General features: G+C 44.7%; 4 protein-coding genes across 4 annotated transcripts; 2 read left to right on the top strand and 2 right to left on the bottom strand.

The window, feature by feature from the left end:
• Window positions 1-1220: 1220 nt before the first annotated feature.
• F5Y00DRAFT_270803 (putative cytochrome P450) lies at window positions 1221-2793 on the bottom strand (the record flags this gene model as incomplete). Its single annotated transcript, XM_048012669.1, has 3 exons — window positions 1221-2113; window positions 2170-2590; window positions 2644-2793. The coding sequence occupies 3 exons, from the start codon at window positions 2791-2793 to the stop codon at window positions 1221-1223; spliced, it is 1464 nt and encodes a 487-aa protein (XP_047863782.1).
• Window positions 2794-3580: 787 nt separating this feature from the next.
• On the top strand, window positions 3581-4955 carry F5Y00DRAFT_263025 (uncharacterized protein; the record flags this gene model as incomplete). Its single annotated transcript, XM_048011470.1, has 6 exons — window positions 3581-3739; window positions 3792-3896; window positions 3956-4117; window positions 4168-4379; window positions 4434-4513; window positions 4567-4955. The coding sequence occupies 6 exons, from the start codon at window positions 3581-3583 to the stop codon at window positions 4953-4955; spliced, it is 1107 nt and encodes a 368-aa protein (XP_047863781.1).
• An 833-nt stretch (window positions 4956-5788) lies between these two features.
• F5Y00DRAFT_253648 (putative cytochrome P450) lies at window positions 5789-7624 on the bottom strand (the record flags this gene model as incomplete). Its single annotated transcript, XM_048010077.1, has 4 exons — window positions 5789-6723; window positions 6782-7202; window positions 7264-7374; window positions 7604-7624. 4 exons carry the CDS (start codon window positions 7622-7624, stop codon window positions 5789-5791), a joined length of 1488 nt encoding a protein of 495 aa, XP_047863780.1.
• A 1011-nt stretch (window positions 7625-8635) lies between these two features.
• F5Y00DRAFT_263023 (MFS general substrate transporter) lies at window positions 8636-10537 on the top strand (the record flags this gene model as incomplete). The annotated part of the gene is made up of 5 exons (XM_048011469.1): window positions 8636-8854; window positions 8912-9009; window positions 9066-10050; window positions 10108-10383; window positions 10439-10537. The coding sequence occupies 5 exons, from the start codon at window positions 8636-8638 to the stop codon at window positions 10535-10537; spliced, it is 1677 nt and encodes a 558-aa protein (XP_047863779.1).
• Window positions 10538-11321: the final 784 nt, after the last annotated feature.

Genomic DNA, 11321 nt, shown 5'->3' with positions numbered 1-11321 from the left:
CCATTTGCCGCCAACATACAGGAACCAATACGCAGTTGGTAAGAGTCGCATGCGACTTGTGTATAGTTGTACTTGTGTTACGATGAATTGATAGTCTGTCCAATGATGACAAGGGTTTAGCGCTCACGTAGTTCCATTATTGCTCTGTGGAACAATGCGTTAAAGACCTCGTCATCTCTTCATGCTCGAGAGTTGCGTTATGCCTGGTAGGATTACTATGCGGCGATCTTCAAAGCTAACAACTGCCGCTTGCCGTTGTAAAAAGCTTGTTAAGGTAGTACCGGCTAAGGACTACGCCAGGGTATATGCTGGGGTTTAAAGCACTCTGGCGGCGTGATGAGCAATGTGAAGTGCAAGTGTAAGCATCCGGGTTTTGTAGAGGCAAGCTCTAGAGTGTATAGGTACTTAGTGTAGGTAAGAAGTAGGGCTGGTAGTAATACTTGGTCCTACCGTCGCAACAAATAGACTTCATATTTAAATATGATTGGTTCCGGATTACCGGATGCTCGCGAAATGTCTCTAAATCTGTCAAATATGGAGTTTTCCCGGATAGTGGCAGTGCTTGAAGATTCGGTAGGGTTACTTCTGTTTGATGTCGATCATAAGGCACTTAGATATGAGCCTCAACTATGATGTGATGTGTGGGTGGGCAAGATAAGCATGTTGGTACGTTGGAGTATAATGGGAGAATTGCAGTATGTAGTAGTGTTGTACAGCCGCGGTAACACGTAAACTATCTATATCTGTGTCATTGAGGTTGCGTGGGGTTGACGAATGAAGAAAGATGAGATAAGAGTGATATTAAGTGTAACTTTGGGGATGCGGGGGAAGAGGCTCAGGACGTGACATCTCCATCTTTAGGGCCATGTATGCAACGCAATGGTTCGGATTTTGTATCCTGTTCAGGGCATTGATGCATTGCGCTCGAATTCTCTAAAAGTGCAATTTGTCTGAATAGGTGAGCCACAACTATTGGTTGCTAGTTGACCGGTAACCATTAATATTTTTTTGTAAGTGAGAACGGAGAGTTATGTCTCTCAAGGTCAAAATAGGGGTAAAATAGGGGTAAAATAGGGGCGTGTAGCGGTGATGTGCCTAGGCGGGTGGGTACCTAGGTAGCTAATGAGGAGAGGTAAAAATGAGAACTGCTTCATTTCTTGAACTACTTATTATGAATCTAAGATATACGCAGGAACTTGAATGCTACCTATCTAATCTAATTATTCGAATTCAATGCCTAGCGAGTGTTCCCGTTTCCGAACCATTATTTTACTAAATGGGTTGAACAACACAAACTCGTGACATACAAGCTTCTGAAGTGACCTACCCTCGACGAACTTAAACTCATAAGCATCTAGAAGCTTCACTAGAGCTATTCTGATGACCGTATTAGCTATGAACCGGCCTGGGCATGCAGACCGTCCAGCACCCCACGTAAGGATATTCCCATCAACGCTAATGAAGGGGCGGGTATGTTGGCTGTCAAGGTTGCGGTAATGACGGAGCCCATCGTAAGTCTCTGGGCTAGGAAACACTTCCGGGTCCATGGATTTTACGTGAGCGGGCATGGCGATGGTTTGGCCCTTTCGGAGTGATACCCCGTTAGATAGTGTATGGTCGTCCTTCATGACCCGGCTGTAAACAAGTAATGAGCCAGGGGCAAGCCTCGTAGTCTCCTTGATGACCGATTCGAGCTTTTGTAAGCTATTGATAGCCGCAAAGTCCCATTTGCCATTTATCTCGTTGTGCTTTTCCTGGATTTCATTTCGAACTTCTTCGAGAACTTCAGGGTGGGCGACTAGGTCGTCAATTACTCCGACTACAGTGTTGGACATACTGTAGATGCCCCCTACTGCGATCGTTGCTGCAAGCTTGACTAGCATATGAGGGTCAGTTACTTCAACCGACTTATCATCTGTCGCCATCCAGGACAGGAAGTCGAGATCCTTTGGCGACGCACTTCCTCCTTGTTGGCGGTGTTTGACTTCTGACACAACCATCTCGTCTATCTTGTTCCAACTCCGCCTCAAGCGCCATTTTGCGGGGAGAAGCCAACCCAGGAATGGATGTAAACACGAAGGGACGAATCTTAAGATCATTACAATGGTGAAAGCTAGTAAAGAATTAGCTAAGGTGACCATCAAGTAGAGTCAAAGGGTGTAAACTTACCGTCTGTAGCGAGCTGATAACACTCGTGGTTCAATTTAGGGTTATTGCAGACAGGTCGACCGAATACTGCTACAACAATGCCTTCAGTGACGCACTTGGTGGCCCTGTCTAGAGGCCTTAGCGCCGTCCACGTGTCGGTTTGCTGTGGAAAGCATCGTGTAATAGCTGCGGCTACCCTTTCGCCGATTGTCTTATTCAAGTGTGGAAGTGCTGGGCCGACTTGTCCCAGCATTACTTTAAGGTGGTGATTCGTTTTCCGGACGGTATCCAACCCAGTAATATGTCCTAGTACGGAGAAGGAATGGTAGTCGCGGGAGTTGAGTATGTATGGCGGTAATCGATTGAGCTCGGGGATCAAGCTATGCGGAAGGACAATAAGATTGGTATCGCCCCGGACGAGCCTATACACGCCACCTTGAAACTAATATTTCTTAGACATCGTGGGTTAGGTATAGCCTGGCATCGAAGCCTTACCTTCGTATGCGCATCTTCTAGGATTTGCTTTGACCTCAGCCCCCAACGTATCCTGGCAAACCAACGTGGCTCAAGCCCAAATGTTAGATTTACCGTGGGAATCTTCTCTTTGTACGTCTTCAATTGGAGGAGATACAATATAGGGAGCATGAATGAAGCTGTAGCTATGATAGTAAGTATTTGTCGAGCGTCGGTAGACGCATATTGGAAGGCTTGAGTAGAGACAACATATTGTTGAAGACCCTGAAGACCAAAGAAAACCTTGTCAGCCATTCTGTCTTAATATTACTAAAATAAGAACTTGATACTGGTGCTAGGTAATTTACCAATGGTGTCGATAACCGCTTGCATCTTAGCTATTTAACCTAAGACTCTTATACTGCAGTCTTTGTATTATATGAGATACTCTTATGCCTGAGGCTTGTGGACTGTGATGTCGAGTACCATACCACTTGGTGCCAATACTGAGATCGGCATTGAGATTCTAATTTTGTACATATTTCATCTATAGTGAAATATAATGCGTATTACACAGCCTGCCGATAAGTTCATAATAATCGCATGGGTTACAGTAGCTTTGGGGATTATGCAGGATCCTAAGAGGTACATGTTGTGTCGACAGAGGTACTTAAAGAGGGGGAGGTTCGATTTCAGGTAACACGCAGCCTGCCTTAACACATGGAAGCAGGCCACTTTCGTAAGACATAACATCGATACCAGCCCCGTTGATCTTTACCGTTCGAGATTCGAGATTGGTAATCTCAGCTCCGTGTAGCTTTTCCTCGCTTTCGAATCCTTTGCTTGATATTAGTACAGCTTCAACAAGTACAAAAGACGAGCATTTGGTTCTCACGAACTGATAGAGCCGCTAAGACGGCGTCTTCTTGCTATCTGAGAGAAGTTCTAATGTGAGCGATCGGATTACCTAGTCGACAAGATGGCGGAACGAGTGCATACGCTGGTTACCAAACCGCTCATCATCGTCTCTGTTATTATCCCGCTCTTATCTCTTGGTGCAATTTACCTTCGATTCAAATCTCGAAAGATGGCTCAGATGCTACTTCAAGCGGACGACTGGTGGATTATAGCTTCCTGGGTATTTTCTTCGTTCCTATGATATAACTGAGATATGCGCTGACGGCATCTAGATTTTCGCTCTCTCGCTTAGCATAAACTCATGGGTGTTCGGAGCGATTGCAGGCATTGATTATTATAAAATCGACCCAGCAATTGGCACGACGGACTCATTGAAGGTTAGTATTCTCTGGAAGACAATCGCTGCGTTTCCATAGCTAACAGACTATGAATGTAGTGCATTTTGATCTCGTCGTGTCTTGTTCAACCCGCTCTAACGGTCGTGAAAATCGCTATTCTATTGTTTTATAAGAGGGTTTTCAGTAGTAACGATAGGTTCAGAGTCGCTGTGTGGATTGCTATTGTAATTGTTAGCTGTTGGGGTATTCTATTCTTCTTCGTAAGTTACCTAGTTGCGAATTTCCAAGTCTAGGACTAATATTGTTCAAGCTGGTCCTGCTTGAGACCGATCCGGTATCCGGGTCGTGGACCGGGAAGGGCCACGCACGATTCAGTCCGACACCCTTAGCTCTCGCTCAAGTCGGAACAAGCATAGGCCTCGATGTTGCTGTCCTTTGTCTTCCGTTGCCAGTTATTTACAGGCTCCACATGCCTACTAGGAAAAAGATTTTCGTCGGCTTGATTTTCTGGCTTGGTGCCTTGTATGTTATTCTACTTCCCATGGACCCTCATTTTCACTAGCTTACGTTTTGAAGCTGCTGTGTTGCCGCCATTGTTCGCCTGGTACTTGTATCGCAGTCCCTTAACCAAGTCCATAAGTCCCGAAGTGCAGTGTGTAAGTCATATCAATTATTCTAATACTCTAAGAAATATTGCTAATAGACATAGACACACAATCGGTCCAGTTTGTTTTCATGATACTTGAGCCTAATTGCTCTATCATTGCCGCTTGTTTGCCATGTTACGGGCCCTTAGTGGCGGGTGGTAGGGCGCCCGAATCGATCGTTCGTAGCGTACGATCTGCCTTCTCTCTAAGATCCTTCAGAAGCAGGCGCTCGGGATCTTCTTCGGATAAAAATCACACAGCACTGGATTCCGGTGCTCACCAGGGGCCAAAGGATGACTCTCTACTTCAACTTAACGAACGAAGCAACGACTGGCCTCAAACTCACCACGATACACAAGTGCTTGCCGCTAATGACAAGGACGAGCCACAAACCTTTACTTCCGATAGGGTGATTAATGTCACTAGAGGTGTTGACGTAGAACGAGGTTAAGGGTTAACATTAACTACATCTGGCTGGGCATGGGTGAGAATCGTTGGCATATTCCGAATCTTGTATTATTACGTATGTATATTCTAGTTTAGCAATGAGAATCGTATATTAGGTACTCATCGAATAGACCTCCCAGAAGCGATATCTTCATCTAAGCATCTTAGTGATTAAAATGTTAAGATGTACCGTAGTAGTTCCTGAACAGCTTTATGAAAATCCCTCGGAAAATTGCTACCCAACCCATCTGTTCCAACGTGCAGATATCTATTAACACGAAAACCAACAACCACCAACGAGATTAGGTACTTTTCAAATTAGGATGCGATGCTGTGCAACATGAGTTGGAGAAAGAAAGATATTCTTCTCGATTTTAATTCGTCCATACAGGCACTACCACACCAATAGTCTTCATTCTGCAATACTTTCTGACATGTCTCGTTCTGGATGTCCAATTTTCTCACTGCCGTTAACCACGCGGAAATAAAATAAAAGAGAGTTGGTTACACGATATTGGAAAAGTTGAAGGCACTGCACGGCATGTTGGCACAGATACCGTCTGGTTCATCACCACGATACGTCGAAATAGGCGAGAGGTGGTATGGGCGCGTAGAGACATCTCGGGATATTTTACCTTAAGCTACAATGATCACCAATATTACTAAATCAACCGTAGCGATTGTAGCACAGTTAGTAAAAGACTGTTAAGAATGCAATCGAAATCAACTGCCACCTATACGCTGATCGACGTAACAATCTCTCGGGTTTCAATGTCAATTATCAATCACACGAGGATGGGCAATATATTAAGCTACATAGACTTAACCTGTGTAATCTTAAAACGAAAAAGTACTACCTTCCCTCCTCCTTAGTAACATTTTATTCCAAGGCCACGAGAATAGAAATTCGTGGACCTCTAGATTTGCCGGCCTCCCAGTACCTGGTAAGAACTGGAAGTCGTATTCAACAAGTAATTTGGCGAGGACCATCTTGATGATCAAACTGGCAAAGAATCTTCCGGGACAAGCATATTTCCCATACCCGAAATTCAGGACATTTGGGTCGTTAGCGTATGAAAACTGGAATTCCTTAGAGTTATTGGAGTTTCCCGGAGTAGATTGGCTCTGCATGTAAGCGCGATAGCTTCTCAATCCATCATACAAATCTGGATTAGGGGTATGTTCGGGGTCATTCTCAATGGCATAGACTGGCATACAGACGTATGTTCCTTTGGGGATGTGCAGCCCGTTCTGAAATGTGTATGGTGTTTTGAAGAGCCGTTTTATCCCAATAGTTGATGGTGGTGACATCCGTTGGGATTCGCGCAGTACACTATCCAGCTTATAAAGTCGATCATAAGGCTTGTTCCAACCTTCCGGACTAGAAGCTACTTGGTATATCTCCACTCGCAGCTCTTCGAGTAACTCAGGATGAGCCGTAAGGTCATACAGCACATTCAGCATCCTGAGAAGGGTCGTGTGAATGGAAGCAAGGGAAAGGAGTACTTCAGTATGTGCGATATTATCAGGTTTTCGTTCTGATCCCTTTGCTAGGAAGGCAAGCCACGTAAGAACATTGAATTCGTCTTCGTTAGAGTCCGGAGCGAGGGAGCCATCTTCGCTTCTCCCAAGGAGTTCTCTAATCTTTGGGCCTAGCAATACCTTAGATGATCGAATATACCCCTGACATTTCCAATAGGATGGAAGTAGCCGAGATACTACAGAATGTGTCCAAGAAGGGAGCAAACGTAGCACCACAATTGTTTTGAATACTAGCAGCGCAGAAGGTTAATGATAGACGATAGAGGACTAAGATCACAATAGACTTACGGTTCTCAGTGTAATTAATAGCGATGTCTAGCCAGACTGGGTCGTTACAAAAGGCGGGGCCGACAATAGCATGCGCAGTAAGGCGTGCGGCTAACTGGCAGAAGACTTGGTAAGGTTGAAACTCAATCCATTCTCCCTTGGAAGGTGGTAATAGTTCTTCAAACAACGGGATAAGCTCTTTCTCTAGGCGAGGCGTGATTAAACCGAGACGAGGGGTAAGTCTACGCTGTACGATAGAGTGGTGAAGACGACTCTCTAAAATGACATCTAGCCCTGTATAAGAGCCTAATAAGTCGTGCTCTAAAGCGCCATGGGGGCTTGCCACTGTTGAAGGGAGAGTCGCAAGCTCTTCGACTAAAGAGTTTGGCAGGACAATGAGATTCCCCTCTCCCCGAACTACTTGAAAAGCCCGAGTCCTGAACTATATGATGCAGCTATTAGATACTGTACTTACATAGGTTATTTAAAACAGGAGGACTAACCTTTTGGTAACCTTGATTGACTACTTTACTAGCCCTACTAGCAAATATGAGATTGAGGATGAATCGTGGTGTGAGAAATAACGGACTTCCCACAAGGGGATGTTTGCCTCTCTTCACATCTCTATGTGTTAGTAGCGAATCAGCCACATAATAAACCAACAATACTACCAACGAAATCCATAATGACGACGGCGAGAACAAAGTAATTTCAATCATTCTGACGAAGAAGTTAAGTATAGCCTAGGTAGGTATTATCATAGAAAGTAAATAACTTAGGGGGTTGAAGGATAAATTTGATAGTTCGTGGACTTCATAAGTATCTGAATGCTTCTACGTTTACCAATATCTCCTTATGACACATTAGGTCATCTACTGCAATAATGCGAGACAGTTCTCGGCAGCATTACATCACACCAGAGCAAGCCACTTGAGGCATAATAACATATGGAGATAATCGACCACGTAGTAGTAGTATGTACTTTAAGTAGGGACCGATGTTTCATAGAGTTCCTAAAGCTTAATAAACTTAGCGCCGTTGATTATATCGCTGTAACGTAATGCCTTACAAGTCTTATCGAGGTGTTGTGGAATGTGAATCCGGGGGTGGACTAAGCCGCATCTCACCAGTAATATGATAACCCTGAAGGTTACGGCTAATGGTTCCAAAGTAAACATAAGGTAGGTACCTAAGGGATAGTTCCAATCAATATCCCATCTTCCTAATTTCATTTTTCTTCATATCTGCTTGAGGGGGTGACTTGCGTAATTGTGCTCATGCACCGGTGTGGCGTCAACATCTGGCGGGGTTGAAGGAAGTTGATATTTCCAACTGATCTCGATCTGCAAGCCATAGTCAGCACAATACTTAAGTGCCTCAAATTGAGCCGCAAGCCTGTCAAGATGCTAACATGGAATCCTGGTCGTCTAATTCCTTTATCATGTCGGTTACCAATTTCCGCCGTATTACTCAAGGAGCTGGCTAATATTGAGTGCATGTCACTTTAACAAATGTTCCTATTACTGTCGTGGAACATGTAGGGTGATAGAAACTACTCGTCACATTGCATATATAAAAACGCACACGTAGGTTACATCCGAAATCTGTGTTAGCTTAACCGTGCAGTGAAGTACCCTTTTCAAGGTATGTAGAGCTACTTCTTGCCTCACAGTACACATGCATCCTTTCCGCTGTAGAATACTACCTCGTTAAGAATGTTACTCCAAATTTGGCATAGCCATCTGTTCTTCGCCCGATGGAAACCTTTCTTTTGAACCCAAGAGCTTATTCTGTGCATCCATCGTCGGCATATCAATAACGAACATCATGGTATAACGCTTTTCATCTCGAAAATCTTTGACTTAGGCTTATAACATGGCCAACGCGAATGCCACTATCCCCGCTTCGGACTCCAAGCAGGAGCCCGCAAATATAGGAGGCATGCTAGAGAAGACTCCGCGGGACGAGGTAATAACAGATCAGAACAGGAAAAGCCCTTTGGAAGGTTCCAAGAGCCAAGATAACGAAGTACAAGGGGTACGGCTCGTTTTAATACATACTGCGATTTGTCTGTGCAACTTTCTAGTTGGCCTAGTGAGTAGCCTCATAGTATCTTGTGCCTAGCATCCAAGCGTACTAACAGCTTCATAGGATCTCAACTTGATCGCAACAGCGATTCCTGTCATAACTTCTGAGTTTAATTCAATCAATGATGTCGGCTGGTACGGTGCCACGTTCCAGCTTGCGTTGTAATAGTCCCCTTTACTAGTCGGTTGAAAGAACTTGATATTGACCTCCCCCTTAGATGTACCACACAACCCCTAACGGGGAAGACTTTCGTTCTATTTTCAAAGAAGTCCGCCTACTTGCTATATGTCGCCATCTTCGAAATCGGAAGCCTAGTCTGCGCACTCGCGCCCTCGTCCAAGGCCCTCATCGTCGGGAGGGCAGTGGCAGGTATAGGGGCATCTGGTATCTTTGCCGGAGGATTCGCTATCCTGACTACGATCATACCGCTCCACAAGCGCGCTATCTGGAATGGAATACTAAGCGCAACCTTTGCAATGGCTAGCATCGTCGGCCCTCCTTTAGGAGGAGCGCTGACGCAGCAAGTTACGTGGAGATGGTGCTTTTACATCAACCTCCCAATAGGGGGGTTTGCAGCTGCTCTCTTCCTCGTCCTTGTTCGGATCAAGCCCACCCAAGGCGAACAGCAAACACTTTCTAATAAGCTTAAGAATTTGGATTTCCTTGGCTTCGTTCTCTTCGCCGGATCTTTGACTATGTTGCTTTTAGCGGTACAATGGGGCGGTAATGATTATGCCTGGAGTTCGTCGACTGTTGTGGGGCTTTTTGTCGGATTTGCTGTCGTCATGGCATTATTCATCTTCTACCAGTTGCGCTTGCAAGATGGTGCTCTAATACCCCCTCGAATCTTCACTGCCCATCGGAACGCTTGGCTTATATGCCTCAGCTCGTTCTTCGTAAATGGACCATTTCAGCTCGTCATATATTGGTTACCTATCTGGTTTCAAACGGTCCTTGGAGTATCCCCTACTCAAAGCGGAGTTGATTATCTCCCAACCGTCATCTCCCATGTGTTAGCATCGTTTATAGGGTCCGCTATCGTACTACGGCTTGGATATTGGAATCCTTTTCTGTTATTTTCTGAGTGTGCAGTTAGTATTGGTGGAGGTTTGTTGAGTACTCTACATCCTAATGTCAATGCTGGGAGATGGATCGGATTCCAAATCTTTGGCGGCATCGGGTATGCATTGGCAACTAACCAGGTTAGTACTGTTACCCTCAGCATGACTAAATGTGTGCTGATACCAAACACGCTCTAGGCACACCTCGGCATGCAAGCATCACTCCCACAGAGTATTGTTCCCCTTGGCGCTTCTACTCTTCTTTTGGTGATATCAACTAGCTGCGCTATCTTCCTCGCTGTGGGACAGGCCGTCTTCGAGGCAGCACTCAGGTCAAATCTTGCCCCTATTTTATCACCGGACGTTGTCAACGTCGTTATATCAGTCGGTGCAACTGATGTTAGATCAGTAGTCGATGCGTCAGACGTTCCTGCCGTGATCAGCGCATACAGCAAAGCAATAGCTCAAGTTTTCGTAAGATACAATGTCATGCCAACGAAAAGTTGACTTAGCTAATAGTATGGACTAGTATATCCCCGCCGGAGCACCTGTTCTATCATTTATCTTAGTGGCCTGCTGCAGCTGGACAAGTACGAAGAAAAGGCCAGCGAAGGATGAAAAGGCTTGACCCCATTCAAAGATAGATATCTTATAATATCGTGCTAGTTTCCATGCTATTATTTGTAAATTATTTGTATAAGGGCGTTGCACACAAAGCCCCTATCCAACTAAATAGGTAGCAAATAGAATAGGGGTAATAAGTAGACTGCTTAAAGATCATACCATATGTCTATTATTGAGTACTCTGGTCATTATTAGAAGTGGGAGAATCTAAGCGTTGGAGCTCGTCGTGGCCATATGCTTAACGACACCATGTGATTTGTAGACTTATAGATTGATCGAACAAGGATTATTATTGTTGGCTCAACGAGATGACCCTGTGATTCCCTAGATAAGTGGTGACATCGTTGTTATTGGTTATTGTTAGGATTACAGGATTAGGATCTAGCTATTGTTTATATATGCGCAGATGCAGGTAATGACTTCTTCATTTACAATGAGTGCCTGAGTTGCTGTTGCTAGGGATCCGCAACCCCTCGTTAAAAGTATAGATATATCCACCATCCACCCCAAATTGTCGCACGTATTACATTAGTGTTAAGATATAAGATTTAGGTATTGTATTTATCATAAAGTAGGTAAATACTTATCTTAGTACTAGCGGCGTTGCCCGTCCGCTCAAACGCGGACGGGGGAAAAGGGAGGAGGGAGGAGGAGGAGGAGGAGGAGGAGGAGGAGAGGGGGGGGGGGGGGGGGGGGGGCGGGGGTTATGAGAAAAAAAAACCCAAAAGATTATTGTAAGATATATTTTGATTGCAAAACCAAACAACAAGGGTTTATGAATTTTTATA

This window comes from Daldinia vernicosa, assembly GCF_022497035.1.
Source record: "Daldinia vernicosa strain CBS 139.73 unplaced genomic scaffold F5Y00scaffold_30, whole genome shotgun sequence".
Lineage (NCBI taxonomy): Eukaryota > Fungi > Ascomycota > Sordariomycetes > Xylariales > Hypoxylaceae > Daldinia > Daldinia vernicosa.
The sequence above is the reverse complement of the archived record's forward strand: the minus strand, read 5'-3'. Positions and strand labels throughout refer to the sequence as shown.